We start from the raw sequence: 22,510 nt of genomic DNA on the forward strand, positions 1-22,510 counted from the left end.
GGTAAACACCATGGATGTATAATACCATAATACATGATAAACACTAGGACATGGAACATTTCTATCATTAGCTATGCATTTTCTTTTAGCTAGCAGCCGTCACCTGTGTGTAGTCTCATTCTGCAAAGCAAATACATCAACTTGACGTATTTGCTTTGCTGGCTGCTTCAGGTGTGTGTAGGCGGCTACCGGTTCACCATGTCAAAACATTCATTTAATCAACTACAGTTCCCAGATACGGTAGCTTAATTATGGCGCCTATCACAAATGCTCAGGGGAGCTGTAATTAATAACAATTAAAAATATGCTACAAAATCCTATAGGCCCTTAATATACAGAAAATCTTTCAAAAAGGCATTTTCCATATCTGCACAATACCATTTACTGATGCCTGAGTAATTAGTAATAATGATGGTAGGGCACAACGGCATCTTGTACTTCATGAGTAACGTTAATGAGAAACTCAAAGTGTTTTCCTGAATGAAAAGTTGCTCGTACAAACCAAGGCATAAGGTAATAAGTAACAACAATGTAGAAGTCTTCAGATATTTAATGAAAGTACAATTTCAAATTCAATTCAAAATATAAACACTAAAAATGTATCAACCCACAGGATTTCTTAATGTAAAACAAAGGACCACAAACAGCATAAACAATCATGTTCTTTCAGAGACAGACAGCAGCTTCAAATGGGATGGTTAATAAATCTTCCTAAAATTCTGATCGCTTTATTGCCTATTCTAGTACTTGTTGTAGTATAATGAGTCGGTTTCATGTTGTAAAAGACTGTCTGCACTTGTGTTTTCACTAATAACTACTGTACATGTTTTGTTTTTCGATCAGTTTCAGTCATGGTCTGCAGCTGTATCCCCCGGACAGTTAGAGCACAAGTCCTCTTCATCTGTGGAAAAACAAAACACAATCCCAAACTTTACAAATACATCAGAAAAGACAACAGAACAACAGTAAAACTGCAACCATGTTGACATCACTTACCATTGTAGGTGGTCCCGCACCATATGCAATAAAAATGGACTCCTCTCAAATAGGAGGTCAGAATTTGCAGTTTATCAAAGGACTGAAACAAATAGAAACATATCAAATTGTTTTATATTATTCTGGATGAATCATTACTGACATCTGCACCATGTGAAAGAACCCTGCATATCCTACACTTGCAGAATCTTCCATTATGCAGTGTGATACAATGTCTCTGAGTCTGACCTACAAATAATTACAAATTCATAATGCCTCAGCTAAAATATGAGCACAATAGAAAGACACATGATTAAACCATAAAAACAAACTAAACCTAATACTCACAGTTAATTCTACAACGTCCTCTTCTTCTTCTTCTTCCTCCTCCTCCTCCTCCTCCTCCTCACGACCAGCTTCCTCATCATCAGCGTCTGCCTTTGGCCAGTACCAGTCTTCTCTGGGGACAGCGATGCCCTGATATGAAAAGAATAATCAAGATCTTATTGACAATGATTATTATTTTAATTCTTATTGGTGTGTGATGTCCTGATGAGCCTGTGATATAATCAAAACTCTCACAACCTTCTGACTGTCAAGCTGCTCACAGGCTCCCTGACTCTTTCTGAGATCTCCTTCAATCTTACGCTCCTCCCTCTCTGTTCTTACTCTTGACCTGGAAAAGAAAAACAAATGGTTACACACAGACTGTGAAATAATTTCCAATGTGCATCTCATAGAGAGCAGCAAACTTCACCTAAAATCTTCCAGAGATTGGGTCTCGTTCTGTTGTTTGGCCCGTACTTTCTGTCGATAATGTTCAAGTTCCTCCTCAGCCTTTCTTTTCTTCACCTCTGCCATCCCGATGCCACCTCTGTCTGATTCAACACACCCAGAAGAGCACATGGTAAGCCATCAGCTGGACTGCAGGTTGTTACCAAACACATGCTTATTAATATATTATTTCCCACCGGTTTTGATGTTCATGGGAATGGGATCCACCCTCCCTGCTCCTGAGGAGGCAACACAGTTTAGCGTTAAGTACACAAGTAGTAGCCTAATACAAAACATGGACATTTTGACAAACCAGTGAGACAACAACTTGCCCTGCTTCCCGAGGCCTTGACCAGCTTTGTAACCCATTTTCTGCAGCAGTGCGAACCCCTTGTTGTCATTGCTGATGGTGCTCTGTAACGCTGTTTCCCGACTCTCCGTCTCTTGCTCCTTGTAGGTTTTCTGTCGGTTTTTAATGTTCTTCTCTTTAGCCTGCGTCTCCTTTTTCATGGCTTCTTTTACCCGCCTCACCATGCTCACTCCTGGTTTCACATCTTGTCTGACAGACAGAGAAACATTGGGAGGGTTATAGGCTGAAAGCAACTCTCAAAGCAACGACTGCACAGCTGAGACCACAGGACTGTGAACTACACCGAGATTTCGACATGTTACGGGTTGAAAACAGAACAGCAGAAACATGCGACACTTACATTTTACTGAGAAAAGCATCAGACATATAGTCCTCCTCCTCGTCGGACATTATGACCGCGCCAAAAGAGTTGAAAATATAGAAAAGCACAACGACAGCCAATACTCAACTATCCGGTTGGTGTTTGGTTCGTTCAGAAATACACTCCGTGTAGGTACAAGGTACACGTCAAGGCTGATGTTCCGGAAGATAATTTAAAAGAAAGTGCGTAATTTGAGTGCATAAAGATAAGTAGAAAAAAATCCTTACACATAATATATCATGTTTTGTGTTTGTCATATAAAAGCAGCACGTCCTGCGTATTATTTCATGTGTTTGTCGTCGGAAGACCTTTAATGCGACACCGGCGGCGAGTCGTCGTCATTCATCCTGGGTTATCGAGACACAGGTAGGATGAACAGTTTGGCTACATTATATCCCATAATTTAGAAAAGTGTCGCCACAGAGGTGATTTTGAACATTTAAATGTTTTGAAATATGACGACTGCCGTCCAGTCTGGGTGTGTGGGAGAGTGTGAGGTCGGAGTTTAGCTTGTTCCTTGTAGGAGCCAGCTAGCTCAGGTTGCTAACTCGCTCGCCTATCAACAGCTGGAAGGAGGGAGGCAGCTGTCAACACGGAACAGCGATGTGTTAACTCTACACAGCTTTGACATGACACATTTTAAACGACGAATAAGCCCGGGGTTACTTACGTATAAACCGCTGACAGACAGCTGCCGACATTTTAAAATTAGTTATGTCCAAGTACAAACCTTATACAGACACTGCAAGGACGGCAAATGTCCACAGAGTTTATGTAACCCATGTATTGCTGTGATGCTTTCTAGGTGATAGCTAATTTGTTAGGATGAAGGGGTGAATGTTAGAGACCTGTACTGATGAGATACATCCCCTGATGTGACATTGCAGAGGCCAGGGTGTACAGCACTGTGTCAAAAGGTCCTCGCCATGGAGCTGGCCCACAGTCTGCTGCTCAATGAAGATGCTTTGGCCCAGATCACGGAGGCAAAGAGGCCTGTCTTCATCTTTGAGTGGCTCCGCTTCTTGGATAAAGTGCTTGTGGCTGCAAATAAGGTGAATGTTCTGATTCCTTGTTTTCCTGGGGGGATTTCATGGGGAGCAGTTTGTGACTTTATGTTGTGTTATTGGCTGGCAGGTGGATGTGAAGGAGAAGCAGAAGAAGTTGGTTGAGCAGCTGACAGGACTCATCAGCAGCGCCCCCGGACCACCGACAAGAAAACTGTTGGCCAAAAACCTCGCCACCCTTTACAGCATTGGCGACACCTTCACAGTTTTTCAGACCCTGGATAAATGCAATGAGATCATCAAAAGCAAAGATGATACACCTGCATACTTGCCAACAAAACTGTAAGATCCCATAATCACAGCTGTCTGTTTTCCTTTGGCTTTTTTTGTATAGTATATTGAAGATTGAACACATTAGACATAAGCTGATCAGCACAGCTTTCTGTGTTGCAGGCGTACAGTGTAAGGCTACCTTCACTGGTATCAGGGTTAAGCCAGATGTTAATCTGCTGGATGACATTTCATGTTTAAAAGGGGGATTAAGTGTACTTGACCAGATATTATGCTGTTTTGCAGTGGTTGAAGCAGCATAAGTCTTTTATCCATCATTCATTTAGTCCTATTTGTTTCTACACAGATGTGAGGCAACATAGGGTACACAAAGGGGCCCATGACATCCCTGCTAAGCCCTAAAACACAGTGCTGCTGCTGCTGCTGCTGCTGCTGCTGCTGCTGCTGTGTTATAGTATAGATGATAATGTTTTTTAGGCTAAATCTAACTCACGATGCAAATGATAATTTGCATGCTTTCATTTATTACCATGCGTATCAAATACATTGAATTGATGTGTGATTGTTTTAAAGCATATAGTCTTTTTATTTTTTTTATTTTTTTTTTTACAGTGCTGCAGTGGCATGTGTTGGAGCTTTTTATGAGAAGATGGGCCGGATGTTGGGAAGCTCCTTTCCCGACACAATTAATAATCTTTTGAAGGCATTAAAAAGTGCAGAGGTAAGATTTCAAATCATTGTTTTACACTTATTGTCTTTTATAGCAGAAATGAATTAGATCAAATTTTATACAGGAATATAGGTAATGGATAACAAATTACATTTATCATTCAGAAACTGATGTAACATCTATTTCAATCCTTTTTCATCTTCACTGTGTTGATCTAGTCTCAAGGCAGAGGAGAGATCCTCTTAAGCCTGCAGAAGGTGCTCAATGGTCTTGGTGGAGCTGCAGCGTCATGTCACAGAGACATCTACAAGAACGCACGCTCTCTGCTGACAGACCGCTCCATGGCTGTACGCTGTATGGTCGCAAAGGTTGGTCTCAGAAAATGGAGTTAGTGTGGTCACTGTTATGCCCTGTACTGCTGAATATTTGTGTTAGTTTCTTATGAATCAAAAGCAACACATGCCATTTTTTCAAAAGTTAGTTGCTTTTATGTTCCTTTAAGGAGTTCCTCCAGCAATATCCAATCTGTAATGATGTGTAGAGTGTGAACTGAACCTTTCTGTATTAATCCTTGTATTTGTATCTTATGTATCAGCTAGTCATTTTATTTGCTCTCATGGGGCAGTTGGTTGTGCAGCAGTGAAGCACAAAATTAATATTTCTGTTCGTATTTAATGTAAATGTTGATAAAAGCACTCCATCTCTATCCTTCTCCTGATCAGTGCCTGTTGGAACTGCAGAACGAGGCAGTTTTCATGTGGACCACAGAATTGGAGAACGTGGCCACGTTGTGTTTTAAGGCCCTGGAAGGATCCAACTATGGCGTTCGGGTAGCAGTGGCCAAACTGCTGGGGACAGTTATGGCTACGGCTTTGATGCCCAAACAAGCAGCTGGTGGGTGAAGGAGTTGATTTATCTCTGTAAAGTAGAGGAGTTTGTCACATGGTCTTCATTCACCGTTCGTCTTTCCTCAGTGATGCGTCAGAATGTGAAGCGGGCCACTCTGGAGGAGGTGCTGGAGCTCATGGCCACTGGATTCCTGCGTGGTGGATCTGGCTTCCTCAAGAGTGGAGGGGAGATGTTGAAGGGTGGAGGCTCTGTTAGTAGGGAGGTGCGGGTGGGCGTCACACAGGTGAGCTGAATCCTCAAACTAGATAAAGATCTGAGCCTGCATTACCTGACTCAACCACTTCACACCTTAATCTTTCTCCGCCCGCCTCAGGCCTACGTTGTGTTCGTGACCACACTCGGCGGTCAGTGGCTGGAGCGCAACTTCGCCACATTCCTGTCTCACGTTTTGGACCTGGTGTCTCACCCGCGGGCCACGCAGACACACGTTGAGGCCGTGTACTCGCGCCGCTGTGTCTCCTTCATGCTTCGGGCCACCCTGGGGGGCTTACTCGGAGAGAAAGCGCAAATCGCAGCCGGCAAAGAAATCTGCCAAGCCATCAGCAAGCAAATGAGGGCTGTGGGTAAGGAGGATGGGGGGGAAATATCACGGTTCAGAGCATTACAGAGTAAGTACTCATCCATTATTATCACTTTTAATTCACCCTTCATTCAGTTTCCCAAAGTCTTGCATGGTTTTGAGCTTGTGCTGTGTATGGAGATGGGTTTTCTTTTCTGCCTTGTGTTGTGTGCGGAGATGGCTTTTCTTGTTTCTTCTTCTTTTTCTTTACTTCTGCCCTTGCTTCTTTCTTCGCGTTTCTTTTTTAACCACAGGCAGCATCATAACGTCAGTAACATTATCCATTGCCAGCTCAGCATTTGAGTAACCTACGCTTGTACAACTTCATACCTTTCATAGCTGTTTGCCTGTGAATTCACATTTTGTTACTGCATTTAAATCCCAAAGGAGCTGATAATATAACTCTTTCTGACTGTTGACATGTGGCTGACACCCACAGAAAGGTTGCATGTGCTACCATATTTATAGACACGTAGGAGGAAGAAGCCATTTCCCTCTCACAGCAACAAGAAATAATATTCACTCATTTATGTTTGTCCATCACATATTTTAGTTCCGGTTTTTCTGCACTGCAACAACACATCAATCATTTTATAATCACCTTTATCTCATTCATAAGGGATGATTCTTACTCTGATTTGCTTTGAAACCTTTAAAAGATCGTAAATTATGTTGAACCTACATTGTTTTGTTCTCACTTATTTTCAGACAGAATTATTTGAAATAGATGTTGAATGTTGCTTTCTCTCAAGACGTGTTCTGGGGCCCTTCATCGATCACTTTGTACTTACTGCACTTTGTAGCTTTTCCAACCAGCTGGATCTGTGAGACTTCTTGAAATGAGAAATGTCTGTGCTAAAAGTGACTTGGAAAATGTTTTCCTGGAGCCAGGATGGAAGTGGGATGTCCTAGTGTATGTTCCCCTCTGTATTCATGAAAAGAAAACAAGACAGCCACAGTTCAAGAAGCAGCTTTAAATCTCCTCCAAAAGTCATTTAATCCACCTTTTCCTTACGTGTGATCTCTCTTGACTTTTTCAAGCTCTGAGGATTTCACTTCTTGAAAATTGGCCATCAGACAGGCGCATCACTACTGTTTTAAACCTTTGTAGATGTTGCATTAAAAATCCTCAGAGCTCGGAGTTTTTTGTGTATATACTACTAGTCCTAAGTTTTAGAACACCTTAATTTTTCAAGAATAGTGAATAACTGTACAAAGGTAAGTGATAACTGTCCAACGTAAAAAAAAAAAAAGGAAAGAAAAGGTCATCAAAAACTGAAAAATCATTTAGAAATTTAGAGAAAACTTTCTCAGGGATTAACAAATTGGTTGATTTATAGCAAACAGGAGCCCCAATTTATGTCAGGAACAAACTGTTTTTACATCCTCAGGACAAAATAACTCTGTCAGAGTGGTGAGAAACAGACAAATGATACATTTAAACAGCTAATATTGACCTGACATATAATATTGACCAGCTAATATTGACCTGACAGTTGAATATAAGAACTTGTCAGTGACTTCAAATGATGGAAAACCAGCAAAATATCCCAATGGAGCTGGTTTGTGGATGGCCTGGACAGAAGATGAAAACAAAGCAAACTGCAAGTGTAACACATTTGTGGGAATTTCTGTAACAGTGTTTGATGAGTTAAAAAAGATCAGATTATATTTAGTTCAACATTAAGTTTTATTTATTTCCATTTCTGTCCTTTAAGTTTGGAAAAATTGAGACATTGAATTGTGTAACTTTAAACAGCTAGAGAAATAAAGGTGTTCTGAAACTTTTGACTATAGTAAAGCAGCGTCCTCTTGTGTATTTCAAAATAGTTGAAGTAGTAGTTCTGTAATTGCAGAACTTAATTGATGATGTGTGACAGTAATGTATGGCTTAATGTGGTTTGTTAGTTGTATAGTTACAACCTACAGTTAATTGGTTAATAGTGGCAGAGAATTATAACTACCTTCCTGTGCTTTTGAGATGTATCACTCCAAGGTACTATTGATTACTGACCACCTTATCCACCAGTGCTACACACATTTCTGATTCGTGTGTGAATATACTTCCAATGTGTAACTTAGGAATTTTGAAAACGTTTGAGGCGTATTGATATACTATTAGTAAATTGTTCCCTTTCCCTTGTTTATTTAAATTTCATTCTGACATATTTTGCTGTGTTGTTTGCCTCTCTCTTTGTGTCACCTTCTTCCAGAGGCAGTTGTGAACGACATCAGTGGAGAGAACAAAGCCGGGGCGGCTGACGTCTCTGCCAGTCAGCATGTTATGGTTTGTGCATTGAAAGAACTGGGCAGTTTAGTTCAGAGCTTGAGTGCCACGGCTTCACCGCTCATCCAGGAGCCTTCTATAGGTGAGATGCATGAAATATTAAACACAACATGCATTTCAGTGCTCTTAAGTTTCTGTCCACACAAGCTGGGTTTACACAGATGATAATACAGTACTCATAACATGAATGACATCCCAACGTCTTCTGTATCTTTGGTGATTGGAAATCTAACGTCAAAATCTTCAACTACCTGAAATCGTAAAGTACTCAGTGCAGTTCTGTCATAAATTAAAACTAAATACATGTTCTTTTCCATTTTCCCCAGGACTTCTTGAGACTGTAACTTCAGTGCTGCTGCACCCGAGCATGGCCGCTCGTTTGGCGGCTGCGTGGTGTCTGCGCTGCGTTGCCGTGGCCCTCCCCTATCAGTTAACCCCGCTGCTGGACCGCTGCGCAGAGAGGATCAATAACCTGAAGAGTTCACCTGAAGCTGTGAGCGGCTACAGCTTTGCCATGGCTGCCCTGCTGGGAGGCGTACACCAGTGCCCGCTCGGTATCCCCCACTCCAAGGGCAAGGTACGATGCCGCTAATGAGACACAGATCAATCACTGATATACACTACCAGTTAAAAGTTTGGACACACCTTCTCATTCAATGTTTTTTCTTTATTTTAATTAATTTCTGCATTGTAGATTCAAACTGAAGACATCAAAACTATGAAGGAGCACATATGGAATTATGTAGTAAACAAAAAAGTGTTAAACAAAGCAGAATGTGTTTTATATTTTAGAGTCTTCGAAGTAACTGCCTTTTGCTTTGATGGCGGCTCTTTGGTTGTCACCTGGAACAGTTTTCCAACAGTCTTTCAGGAGTTCCCAGAGGTGCTGAGCACTTGTTGCCTGCTTTGACTTCACTCTGCAGCCGAACTCATCCTAAACCATCTCAGTTTGGTTTAGGTCGGGTGACAGATAACATTTTTATTTTAATTAACACTTTTGTCTTTACTATATAATTCCATATGTGTTGCTTTTTTTTTTTTTTTTACCTTTATTTTACCAGGCAGATTGCTTGAGATCAAAAAGATCAAAATCTCTTTTTCAAGCAAAGCCTGGCAAAGAAGGCAGCAAACAAGATACATATACACACAAAGAAGAAGGGACAGAAATGAGAGAGAGAGAAAAAAAATGAATAAAACTAAAATAAACGTCCAGAGCCCTGTGTCCTATAGTCCGGTGGGTTAATAGGGTGGAAGAGAAGGCTGTACCTGGGGATCCTGAGGAAAGAGAGATTATGTTGAATCAAACAAAATAGAACAGAACAATGCACAACAATACACACTAAAAGAACACTAATCCAGTGATGCTAAAATACTATACAGTAAAATATTTACACACTCCATAATTTGCCATTAAAAAGCTGTTAAGTCTGGTTTTAAAATCAGAAATGGTGATAAATCCCTGTAGTTTTAGTGTTTTCTGGAGATTCTTCCAGCCAGAGGGAGCAGAGTACATGAATGCCCTCTTCCCAAACTCAGTACGAGTTCTGGGGAAAGAGGTAGAAGAGGTAGAAAAAAATAGTTAATAGTTTTGATGTCTTAAGTATGAATCTACAATGTAGAAAGTAATGAAAATAAAGAAAGACCATTGATTGAGAAGGTGTGTCCAGACTTTTGACTGATGCTGTACTCCTCTGCTTAGCCTCACTGATTGCCCTGTGCTGTCTCCTTGCAGCTGGTAGTGAGCATCGCTGAAGATCTCCTGCGGACGGCAGCTCAGAACAGTCGACTGTCCCTGCAGCGCACACAGGCTGGATGGCTTCTGTTAGGGGCCCTCATGACTCTGGGTGAGCCTCTTATGCATCGCTTATCTCTTGCCTTTAATTTGTCAAGCAATACTGTCTTCCTTGCACCGCCAACACGGTCACTACATTGTGTTTGTTTCCTAGGTCCCTCCCTTGTTCGCTACCACCTCCCCAAGATGCTGCTGCTGTGGAGGAATGTGTTTCCTCGCTCCCAGAAGGAGCTGGAGGCAGAGAAGGCCAGAGGAGACAACTTCACCTGGCAGGTCACTCTAGAGGGCCGAGCCGGAGCGCTGTGCGGTAAGGAAACACCTCGCTGTTTAGACCTTACACGCTGTGTTCATTGATACAACTCTGACCGACTCTGCTGTTGTTTTGGTCTGTAGCCATGCGCAGCTTTGTGGCCCACTGTCCCGAGCTTCTCACAGAAGATGTGATTCGTAGACTGATGACCCCTATTGAATGTGCCATGACCATGATGTCTCAGTGAGTGTGCTTTTAATCCTGACTCTGTTTTGAAAATATAAAAACAGATGTATTTTATGTTGCATAATGTATTTTTGTGGTATGATTTTAGGATTGTCATAGGCTGTTTATCAATTTCATCAGTATTTTCTACCTTTTATGTCATCGTTTTCTGATCGTATATCAAATGATTGTCATGTTTTCCCCTTCCATCAGTGTCCCTGCCATCATTAAGGTCCATGGTGCTCATCTGAAAGCAAGCGCTGCGATGGTGAGGCTCAGGTTGTACGACATCCTGGCGTTATTGCCTCCCAAGACCTACGAAGGTAAAACGAGCAGCTTTAGCAATTGTTTTTTTCACAGAAGTTCAGGACATTTATAGAAGGTGTTTGAAAGCCTGTAATCTTCTTGTGTAGGCAGCTTCAATGCCCTCCTGAGGGAGCTGGTGGCTGAGTTCACGCTGACTGACAACTCGGCAAACACCACCACCTCCTTGCTGCGCTCTCTCTGTCACTATGACGACAGCGTGCTCATGGGCTCCTGGCTACAGGAGACTGACCACAAGTCCATAGAGGATCAAGTAAGTAACTTCTAAATAAATGTAGATTCTTTTTGTGTGTTGTTATTTCCACAAAGGATTTCGGGGCAGACAAGCTTGACAGTAGGGTTGCCGAAAATAAACGCATCGAGATTCCTAATGGGACGATTCTGAATCGATGCAGTTATGACACATAATCAATTTTTAAATTCAGATAATTCATTCAAGTTTGATGATGTTGTTCACATACAGAGACAGTGATTTATTTTACCACAATGCCAAGATTTATGGTTTGTTTTTGAGAAAATTAACTTAAGTGCACCTTTAAGTAGGCTAGGCCTTTTCTTTTCTTTGTGTGTTCAGACTCCAAAGAAGCTGCTGTATTGTGGAAATGCATTTAAATTATACTTTCTATTTTATTTTATGTAAATAAAAAGTTATAATATGTATCTGACTATTTATGTTAAACCCATGTGTGTTTAGTTGATTACATAGAAAACTGAGGATGAGATGCATCGTATAATCGAATTGAATCGTAGACTGGTGAATCATAATCTAATTGACTCGTGAGGCCAGTGAAGATGCACACCACTAGTTAACAGTGATGATTTCCACAATTATAATCTGATTTTCTTGGTCATTGTAGTAGAACGTTTGGTTTGTGCTACTGTAGTTAATATGACTGTACTGCTGTTCCTAAACAGCTGCAGCCCAACAGTGCATCCGGCAGTGGAGCGTTGGAGCATGACCCCTCCTCCATCTACCTGCGTGTCCCTGTAGGCGAGGCCATCCCAGGGCCCCTCCCCTTGGGTGTGTCTGTCATCGACGCCTCCGTGGCTCTGTTCGGCGTGGTGTTCCCCCACGTGTCCTTCAAACACAGGTGAGAAGTGTAGATATTTGTTCTTATATTGGTTTATTGTTTATTTATATTCCCCGCCGCACTGTGAAAGTTAATGCTTGTTTGTGATAAATTATTCCTGACTTTGTGTGTGATTCAGGCTGCAGATGCTCGACCACTTTGCGGAGTGTATAAAACAGGCCAAAGGTGTTCGACAGCAGGCAGTCCAGCTGAACATCTTTACTGCGGTGCTTAGTGCCCTCAAGGTGAGAAAGCTTGCTCAGTACAGGAATTTCACATTTCTTGATTCACTTAATGTACACTGAGAAATAATTTATCTCTCTCTTTCTGCCTCACTGAAGGGTTTGGCTGAGAACAAGAGTACTCTGGGGCCAGAGGAGGTGCGCAAGTCAGCTCTAGCTCTGGTGATGGGAGCTTTGGACAATCCTAACCCCATCCTGCGCTGTGCTGCTGGGGAGGCCCTGGGCAGGATGGCTCAGGTGGTGGGAGAGGCCACCTTTATTGCCAGAATGGCACAGACCAGCTTTGACAAGTAGGCATTTCTTCTGATTTTTTTCTGTTATTTTATTCTGTTGAGATGAACGATGTCAACTCATCCTAATTGTAGGGACAGAAACAGAAAAAGATTGTGTATTTGATGAGTTTGATGAAGGAAAACAAGAAATCCCATTAGCCTCCGTAGCGTAGCTCTGAGCAGCTCGCAGCTCTGCTCCGCCATTCTAAAAACAGCTTGCACCCACAAATAAAGGTAACAAACCTACTCCTAAGACTATAGGGATGATGTTGATGTTGATGTTGAACTATCCCTTTAAGGTCCGGTTTGTTTTTAGGTTTCATGTTTCACATACAGATTATTACTCTATCTTGAACTGTGTACCCGCCCTTGACTTTAACCATATGATCCATATATCTTGTCCTCCTTCCAGACTGAAGTCGGCCCGTGATGTAGTTTCAAGGACAGGCCATTCACTGGCTCTTGGCTGTCTGCATCGATATGTGGGAGGAATTGGCTCAGGCCAGCACTTAAAGACCAGTGTCAGCATCCTGTTGGCTCTGGCCCAGGATGGGTCCTCTCATGAAGTCCAGGTACAGTGAATTACTCCAGAAAAATATGCAGTATATTAGAATTCACTCACAGCTGAACAGAAATTGGCGAGCTGTAGTGGTTTAAATGATCTTCTTATCCCCCAACATCCTGTCTGAATCGAATTATAGTTGAGTGAACTTGGATGCTGCTTTTCATATTGTATTACACCTCTAAGCATCATTTAAATCAAAAAGTCATCATTAGACTTTACTCATATAGATATTGTCTTTGTTTTGTCAGACATGGGCGCTGCACTCTCTGGCTCTGATCGTGGACTCCAGTGGTCCCATGTACAGAGGCTACGTGGAGCCCACCCTGTCCCTGGTGCTCACGCTCCTCCTCACTGTGCCCCCATCTCACACAGAGGTGCACCAGTGTTTGGGCCGCTGCCTGGGAGCTCTCATCACCACTGTGGGACCAGAATTACAGGGTAACTGTGTGGAAAACAATACAAGAAACCTCCTGTGTAGCGCTGACTTTCTTATTTGACTTTTGTGTAAATTTACCATTTCCTGGCCAGCAGATGGCAATGTAACCCAAACCCACTACAGGCAACTAAAGCAGACTCTGAGACACAATGTGTATCCTCTTAACTGCGAAAAATAAAGCTTCATTTTTATCCCCCTTGCTAATCTGTGTTCCTGCGTTGTTAGGAAATGGAGCCACTATCTCCACCATCCGCTCATCCTGCCTGGTTGGTTGTGCCATCATGCAGGACCACTCCGACTCCCTTGTGCAGGCAGCTGCCATCTCATGTCTGCAGCAGCTGCACATGTTCGCTCCACGCCATGTCAACCTGTCCAGCCTGGTGCCCTGTCTATGCGTAAGAGACCAGTTTTTGACTGCATATGCATGTACTTACTGTATGTTTGTCTTAATCCTAATGTCCTACTGTACCATGGGTTCCCTACAGGTGCACCTATGCAGCTCCCACCTGTTGCTGCGTCGAGCTGCCGTGGCCTGTCTGAGACAGCTCGCCCAGAGAGAGGCTGCGGAGGTGGTCGAGTACGCCATGAGCCTGGCGAAGAGAGCAGGGGACAGCAAAGACTCTACAATCAGTGAGTACTAATTGAAAACCTGACAAGGGCTGGGTTTCATTCTCATACTTCAATGAGACAATGTGACGCCTTCCATGCCATCTTTGTTGTCTTTGCCCCTGGCTCAGAACTGAATATCACCGAAACTGGGCTGGAGGGTGTTCTGTTTGGCATGCTGGATCGGGAGACGGACAGGAAACTGTGCTCTGATATCCATGACACACTTGGCCACATGCTGTCGTCTCTTGCTGTGGAAAAGCTTTCCCATTGGCTGAAACTCTGCAAGGATGTGCTGGCAGCAACCACAGGTAAATCTATAAGACAGCTAAATGAGAGACATTAGCGTTTTCTGTCTCTGAGGAAATTAAACAACAGAAGATGAAGTTAAGTAGCACACAGCAGTTGGAGAAGAGAAAACAAGTCAAGCCCATGACAGTCCATCCAAAAAATAGTCCATCTTGTCTTACAGATGTAGGAGGAGCTGTCGTCTTTGAGGTGGAAAAGGATGAAGAAGACTCGGAGAAGAAAGACGAGATGGACGATGACACCATGTTCACAGGCCTTGGCGAAGACGACAAGTCGAAGCCTTCAGTGGCTCCGCGCTGGGTGACGCGGGTGTTTGCTGCCGACTGCTTGTGCCGCATCATCCTGCTGTGTGAGAATGCAGACAAAACACACTTCGACCTGGCAGCTGCCCGCTCTGCACAAGCCAAGAACCCTAAAGGTACCAATCACCATACTGCCAGAACAGAGTAGCTCAAAGTCCACTTAAGGATTTGTGATTGATTTGTGCCACGTGTGATCTTTTGTCAGTCCGATTAAATTGCCTTTATTTTTTGGGTTTCGCTTCATGCAGCGTGTATTTTTGCAATCCCCAGGCAGTTCTACTGTCAGCGGTGGGAGAAGCTCATTCATATGCTTTTATGTAAAGATAGAACCAAGCGAGAGATGAATCAGCAATAGAGAGAGGGATTTTTTTTTTTTTTTTTTGCAGTGACAAATAAAGGAGCGAGTATTTATATAAGCTCCTTGGAAATATGGAAGCATTTTACTGGCTAGACAGTTAAAGCACTGTGTAGTGATTTGCAGCTCTGGAAGGAGCACAGCCAAATTTAGTGACTGGGATTGAGTGGATGGTTGGTCTGCAGGTTGGTCCAACTAATCCCCTGAAAGGTGCACTTCAGCTAAAACTCAATTAAATCTTGGCCTCGAGGTCGATATCAAGTTTCTTTTGAATCACTGCAAGCGCCCTCTGAAAACTGAGTTGTTGTGCCCATTGGTGTTTAATCCTCAATTCATCTTTCTCACTTGGAGGAAACAAACACAGACTCCTTGGAGGAGTCAATAATTGCATCTGCTTCTAAGGATTACTCAAGCAAATATCAAAAAATGAATGGCAAATGTTCAACATGGTTTCTGTTTTCTGGCTGCATAATACATCTGCTCAGCTCAGGTCACAATTGTTATTATAATTAGATGCTGTGTGTGTTTTTCTTTCCCCCACCCATCCAGGAGATCTGTTGGTGCTCCATTTGTCTGACCTCATCCGCATGGCCTTCATGGCGGCAACAGACCACAGTAACCAGCTAAGGATGGCTGGCCTGCAGGCCCTGGAGGACATCATTAAAAAGTTTGCATCTGTACCAGAGCCTGAATTCCCAGGGCATGTTATCCTGGAACAATACCAGGCCAATGTGAGTCAAGAACACATCGAATTGCATAATTGTACCAAACTGATGGTGACACAGCAAGTGTAAAAGAAACTGAAAAAATGAACTCTTGCCAATCATGTATGCATTTAGGTTGGAGCTGCCCTCAGGCCTGCGTTTTCACCTGATACACCGTCGGACATAACGGCTAAGGCGTGCCAGGTAAGACAAAAACATTTAGGGGACGATTTAAAATCTGTCATAAGTGCGCCTCAGAAATGCAGAGATGCCATTAGCACCGAGGACACAGATGTTGATGCAGTAACAATTATGCATGAGAACAGCTGCCTTCACATATCATCCATATATTCTGACGATGTTTAAGGGCCTTTGCAGCAGTGCGACTTCAATAGCTGTTAATTACGACGATACAGTGAGTCATCGCCCCCTTCGAGCCCAGCGGTGTCAAATTTTCTGCCTTAACACTCTTTGACTTATGTGAATGATGTGAAGAATGGGTGACAGGAAAAAATAACAAACATGCCTGTCAGCAGTATTATTAAAAACTGTTCTCTCTTTGACATTCCCCTTTGTGTCTCTGGCTGGGAGTTTATGCCCGTTGAAACTATTTCTGGTCTTTCTGAAGGCCAAAAGCGAGACACAGAGTTTTTTTTAATCGTGATAGAATTAACTCAGAACCACACAAAAAAACAAAACAAATATCTCTAACACCTTTTATCTTCAAAGTTGTAGGAGTAGATAAAAACAATTTACACAAATATGCTATTTTATGCGAACCAATGGAAATGTAGAATCATATTACTGAGAAATGGGATTATAATTTGAATAAGCAAATAGGTAGTGGTGTCATTGTGAATTTCCATCATCACACATTTGTAATTCTCCTGAAAGACAAAGTCCTGCCCTTGGCCGTCTGTCACTCATAGCAGTTCTCCTCAAACGTATGTAATCTTATAAATGTGTGCTCTACTTCTGCAGTGCTGACATGTCAGTCCTTTTTTATTAATAACTGTTCCTTGACACGGCCACCTCTCTTAATGGCATGCGTGATGGCTAATCAACCTCGAGCTTTCTGTTATGTAATGCAGGTTTTTAATTTTTCTCAAGAGTTGAAATGGAGGTAATCACCAAGAGGCCAAAAAGTCAATTAGTTACATAATTATGTATTAACTTGACCCTTTTATGTGACTACAGGTGTGTAGTACGTGGATTGGCAGTGGTGTTGTCAGTGACCTGAATGACCTGCGGCGAGTCCACAACCTGCTTGTGTCATCGCTGGACAAAGTGCAGGCTGGGAAGGGTTCATCCAGTCAGCTGTACAGTGAGAGCGCCACCACGATGGAGAAACTGGCTGTTCTGAAGGCGTGGGCTGAGGTGAGACTGAAGAGCCTGCTCAGAGCACTCTCACACATTTCTTAGACTGCAGATGATATACATAATAAATGTTTTTTTCTTAGGTGTACGTAGTGGCGATGAAAATCAAGAAAGAGGCCGAATCAAAGCCTGCCAAGCCACTGCGAAGCGGAGATGAGGACGAGGATGAGGAGGATCTGGGTGCTGACGTGCTTCCACCAGACAGTCTCATTATACTGGTGCAGCCAGAGCTGCCCTCTCTTAGCCGCCTGTGGCTGGCCATGCTACGAGACTACGCTCTGCTCACTCTGCCTGCTGAGTTCTCCAGTCAGCTGCCACCTGACGGTACAAGACAGTCTGAATACTGAATATAACTTTAATGTTTAATTATATACAAGACATTTTTCGCTTTTCTCTTTTATTATTTAATATCTGGAGCAGATCCGTTCATCTGCATGAACACATGTACATCACACAATGTAGGCTTGCCGCATTTGTAACTGTAGCTAGATTGGATATAGGAAAATTCAATTCAATTGACAAGCAATTTAATGTAAAAGTATCTTCCTGTTGTTGTGTGCCTGTGTTCAGGTGGAGCGTTTTATACCCCTGAGACCATCGACACAGCAAGGCTCCACTACCGCGGCTCCTGGGCCCCCGTCCTCCATGCTGTGGCCCTCTGGCTGAGCAGCACAGGGTTTGGAGCTGATGAAGAGAAGGAAGAGGCCCCATCAGCTCCCTCCAAGGCCCTTGGCCTCCCCCAAGGAGCCCCCACCACCACAAAGAACTTTGAGGAGTCGGTCAAAGACAGGATGCATCTAATGTTGGGTAAAGAGACACACAGCCATCCTCTGTGGTGTAGAGCATTAACAGTATTTTGCTATGCTCAGGAGGAACACCTAACATACTCAGACTTAGTCGAAGCAAAGAGGAAGTAAGGGTGTTAGCAGATGAGAGCAATAAAGAAAATGGCATGAACACACCCTAAGTGCATTTTTGTGTTCTGTCTCTCAGGTGTCAGTATAGAGTTTCTTTGCTTCCCCCGGCCCGAGGAGCCCATTGAACACGTGATGTCCTGCCTGCATGCGCTGTACACTCTGCTAGAATCTCCTTGTGCTAAGACCCACATCGCAGAGGACCAGGTAAAGACAAATCAGAGAATGAAAGTGACAGATGCAAGGAAGAGAGGTTTGAGTTTTGTTTTTAAAATTCATGCTACATTTAACATCAGGATAGATTTTTTTTAAATTTTTTTATAAAATGTATATCTAGAATAGTAAAGGTCTGTGCTACTGTGTGTATTTGTTTTCAGTCAATTCAGTTTGTATTTGCATTGTATTCTTTTCTATAAACATCTGTTTTAGTTTGCAATTGAACACCCTGCATAAGTTTTTTTTTAAACTAGTTTAGATCAAGTGAATGATAATGTGGCTTTGACTTTTTGACTCCACCGTATCTACCAGAGACCAATGCACATACTGTATCTAGTAAATACAACATGGTCACATGATATTTACTGATGTGCTATTTACTTTCCCACACACCCTGAGGGCTTTAAATGATACACATGGTTTTGCTTCTACAATTTCGGCTGCATTTGAACATCACTGTTCACATTCTTACAGTGCCTGCACTAATTATTATTTCTGTTGTAGCTGTTGGCAGTGGAGCTCCTGAACGTGCTCCACAGGCTGCTGTTGACCCGGGACCCTCCTGCTGTCCAGCTCCAGGTCACTGCTGTCGTACAGGAGACCATCAGGGCTGCACAGGACCATCTGCAGAGACAGAAGGCCGGCAAAGGTCGGCAACTAACACATCCTCCATGATACTGCATGATATTACATACTGTGATATTCTGAAAACTCACCATGGTGTTTTGCTCCATCATCAAGAGATGACCTGAGAAAAGAACATCAGTACAAAGAGAAAAACGTGTTTCATTCACAGTAAAGTGGTTTCAGGTATTTGGTATTTTTAAATGAGCTGGATCACTGTAATGTTTCGCAGGCAAAGATGAAGAAGCGGAGAAAGACTCTCAGTCCAATCTTGGGGAAGGAGGAGACACGGGGGAGCTCGTCCCTGGCAAGTCTCTTGTGTTTGCAGCAATGGAGCTGCTCGTGTTCATCCTGGTCCGGCACTTACCGCAGCTTAATACACGTGTGAAGGAGTCACCCAGCCATGTGCCGCTCAGGCCTCAGCGACTACCCGAAGAGAGCGCACGCCTGGTGGCAAACACAGTTTCCATCTTGGCAGAGCTGCCCTCGCTCTGCTCTCCTGCTGGTGAGGCCCCAGGCGAACGGCAACAAACTCGCACCATGCAAAATATTACAACAAAGACACATACAAGAGATGTTCCCATTTGCATAGTTTTCTCTCCAAATCCCAGTACATAATAATAGTAATTCTGCCCCAGCTTTGATCATTGTAGAGCAGTTTGCTTCCTGCTCTGCACTGCTCAGATTTGTGTGTGTCACTAAAAATCCGAGTTCAACTGTATTTCTTTGTGCCTTTCAATTCTCATGCGGTATGATACACTGCTGTATGCATTTGTATGAGATTAAGAGCAAGTATGAATATTATTAGCATAGCAATGTGGTCTTCACTGTGAAATTATATCCCAATTCTCAAATGTGTTTTTTTTTTCTCCATCCTTACAGGAAGCATGACTATCTTACCCACTGTGCTCTTCCTAATCACCGGGGTGCTAAGGGAAACTGCAGTTAAGACTTCTGACAACTCGGTGCCTCTGACTGTGTCGGCTGCCCTGCAGGGCATCAAGACCATCATCACCTCCCCACTGGCACGGGTGGAGAGCATGCAGACACAGTGGACTGGCCTTGTGAGGAGCAGTCTGGCATCTGTGCTGGAGTACTCACAGCCAGGTAGGCAAATGCATGCTGATATTTGACTGTTACCTCTGGCTCTCCTGTGGAAAACTCACTGAGCGTGCCTCCATGTTTTGTGTATTTCTGTAGATGAGTCCAGACCTGATATGGATGAGGTCAGTATGTTGACAGCGATTACACTCTTCCTGCTGTCTGCGAGCAGTGAACTCGTAGGAGTGACAGTCCTGCAGAAGGGCTGCATGGACCGCTTCCGCAACGGCCTGAACTCTAGTGATCCAGGGGTAAGCACCTGTGTGGACACAAAGGAATGAGTGAGACAAACTTCAAGAATTTCAACGTGCATTTTAATTGTCTCAACAAAAGCTGTAGACTTCTCAGTTTTGCCAACGTGAATGAGTGATTTCATTCGTTGCCACAGGTCCAGGCCCGGTGTTACCAGCTGCTGTTGTCAGTGTTTCAGCACTCCAGCCGTGCCCTGTCTACCCCATACATCCACGCTCTGGCTCCACTTATGGTGGAGAAGCTGAAGGCAGTGGAGCGCAGTCGACCGGGGACTGCTGCCGAGCTGCAGGCCGTGCAGGAGGGCATCAGGGTCCTGGAGAATCTGGTCGGCATGGGCGAAGAGCAGAACCGTAAGTGTGCCTCTGCCTAATGTACCACTAAAGTGCCGTATGTGTTCCATCATAGTGTTCGGCTCCATTAAAGCGGGGTTTTGAAAGTACAAAGCTCAGTACCTTTGATTACATGCTGTCAAAGATCAAAACGATGGTGCATTAGATGCTAAATTTAGAATCACTGCACTAGTTTACTGTTAATATTGATGCTCTCTCATATTGTATACATGCAGTTTGATGTATAAGAAAAATGGGATTTTGTTTTGCCAGTTACCTTGTTTTTCTGTGTTGTTGTTCATTGTTGTTTGAGGTGCTAGATGTATTTGTGTATTTCTATATTAAGGGCTCCACCTACCCATTATTTTCATTACAAATTAATCTGCTAATTATTTTCATGATTCACTTCTTAATCACTTGACAATTAAATGTCAGTAAACAGTACAAAACAAAACAAAACAAAACACATACACACAATGTTTGTCAATTTGTCAAAAAATAACAATAATTGGTCTACTTTAATTTATTATTCAACTTTCACTTTCAAAATGATCATGATGTGTTTATTTTCAAAGAAGCACTCTCACATACTGTGCTAATGTTTCTTTGTTGTAACATTGACTTTTTCCGAGGAATGGCATGACACTGAGATGAAATTTGACGATGTGGCAAATTGATCTGACAGAGCCTTTTCCTACCCACTGTCTCATTCAGAGTTTAGAGGTATTGGGTTATATTTGTGGCCCTGTTCCGTTCATCTCATTCTTTTTTAACATGTCCTCTCTTTTTATGTGTTTGATAGGGGTGCAGTTGCTGGCTCTCCTTGTACCAACTCTTATCTCCTACCTTCTGGATGAAAATGCCATCTCCTCTGCTCCCCAAGTCTCCAAAGGCCTGCATGATTTTGCCCTGCAAAACTTAATGCGGATTGGCCCCCTCTATCCAGCTGCCTTCAAGATAGTAATTGGTGCAGCACCTGAGCTTAAAACCCGTCTGGAATCTGCTATACGGGCCAACCAGGCCAGCAGTAAAGCCAAAGCTGCAGCCAGGCAAGCTCAGCCAACTGTGCAAGCCGCACCAACCATCAAACTCAAGACAAGTTTCTTCTGAACACTCCAAAAATGCACTGTACAACACTCTCACAGCCTAATTTAAAGTGATCTTTTTTTGGTTTGATGTGTTTTCTGTCATAAGAATACCACATGCCACGTCTGTAACAACTGCATATTCTTAAATGTATTTATTTATTCTGCATCTCATCTTTGTTTTTGATGAATGGGAACTCTTTTTGAAGTTAAGAAGGCGATTATGTAAATAATATCACTGAAAAGCCTTTGAATGTTCACTATAAAATAAACTAACTTTAAAATCTGTAGGAAATTTTTCGATTGTGTGAATGTATCATCTAAAAACTTGACGCACATTTACAAAGGGACACAATTTACATTTTTATTTTTCCCACAGGCTTTTTTTTTTCCTGATCTTGTTTTTTTTGTTAGGTCATCATCCCTCACCACCAAAAGTTGATGTTAATTGTGCCATTTTCCCCTTTGTGTCACCATTAGCACGACAGTTATTTTATTCCAATCATGTGTTTGTGTATTTGAGCTGGATTAGTATAGGCCCTTAGGGTCTGCTAATAGTTACTGATGGGTCTTTCTTTCTTTTTGTTTGTTTTGAAAATGTGTTTTGCTCTTAAATTATGTTGTAAACATTCCTACAATGTGTTCTAAAATGCAACTGGAAATTACTTTTCATTATTATTTTGAGCCCAAAATGAGATTGTATCAAATTGTTTTTAGACAGAAATCTTAACAGACACTTAATTTGTGTATTGATAAATGGAGTTCTACATCGCTTTAATAAATATGTGCTGCATATCATACAGTTAGTTGTTTTGCTCATAAATGATTATGATCCATATGTGTGTAACAGCTTGAGCATCAGCAGCCGCCACAAACTGGCAGGCAGATTTATTGAAATGGCCCTATGTCATATCCCACTCGCATTTCCTTGAAATGTTAATAAAGTTACTTTGAACTCAC

At 42.6% G+C, this 22,510-nt stretch overlaps 2 protein-coding genes across 5 annotated transcripts; one reads left to right on the plus strand and one right to left on the minus strand.

Annotated features, from left to right (window-relative positions):
• Positions 1–826: 826 nt before the first annotated feature.
• Positions 827–2,597, minus strand: gpatch11 (G patch domain containing 11). The gene is made up of 8 exons (XM_085799035.1): positions 2,460–2,597; positions 2,082–2,308; positions 1,947–1,988; positions 1,733–1,853; positions 1,561–1,651; positions 1,324–1,452; positions 997–1,078; positions 827–901 (listed from the first exon to the last, which is right to left on the minus strand). The coding sequence occupies exons 1-8, from the start codon at positions 2,507–2,509 to the stop codon at positions 846–848; spliced, it is 798 nt and encodes a 265-aa protein (XP_085655161.1). The 5' UTR covers positions 2,510–2,597; the 3' UTR covers positions 827–845.
• A 130-nt stretch (positions 2,598–2,727) lies between these two features.
• heatr5b (HEAT repeat containing 5B) lies at positions 2,728–22,509 on the plus strand. Of its 4 annotated transcripts, none has more exons than XM_085800713.1 (36): positions 2,728–2,846; positions 3,368–3,532; positions 3,615–3,826; positions 4,388–4,496; positions 4,664–4,813; positions 5,168–5,339; positions 5,420–5,577; positions 5,668–5,962; positions 8,127–8,282; positions 8,527–8,777; positions 9,933–10,044; positions 10,147–10,299; positions 10,386–10,485; positions 10,681–10,790; positions 10,881–11,044; positions 11,707–11,882; positions 12,001–12,106; positions 12,203–12,393; positions 12,788–12,947; positions 13,189–13,378; positions 13,602–13,771; positions 13,862–14,006; positions 14,114–14,293; positions 14,455–14,709; positions 15,498–15,679; positions 15,788–15,856; positions 16,850–17,029; positions 17,113–17,353; positions 17,600–17,836; positions 18,023–18,150; positions 18,664–18,808; positions 19,016–19,288; positions 19,666–19,890; positions 19,984–20,135; positions 20,273–20,486; positions 21,268–22,509. In XM_085800713.1, exons 2-36 carry the CDS (start codon positions 3,407–3,409, stop codon positions 21,573–21,575), a joined length of 6,195 nt encoding a protein of 2,064 aa, XP_085656839.1. In that variant the 5' UTR covers positions 2,728–2,846; positions 3,368–3,406; the 3' UTR covers positions 21,576–22,509. The 4 variants fall into 4 exon arrangements, with proteins under 4 accessions (XP_085656839.1, XP_085656840.1, XP_085656837.1 ...); XM_085800714.1 differs by having other exon boundaries at positions 5,668–5,917; XM_085800711.1 differs by having other exon boundaries at positions 13,602–14,006.
• Position 22,510: the final 1 nt, after the last annotated feature.

The sequence above is a fragment of the Trachurus japonicus genome, chromosome 15, assembly GCF_045865225.1.
Source record: "Trachurus japonicus isolate A0001 chromosome 15, Traja_1.0".
Lineage (NCBI taxonomy): Eukaryota > Metazoa > Chordata > Actinopteri > Carangiformes > Carangidae > Trachurus > Trachurus japonicus.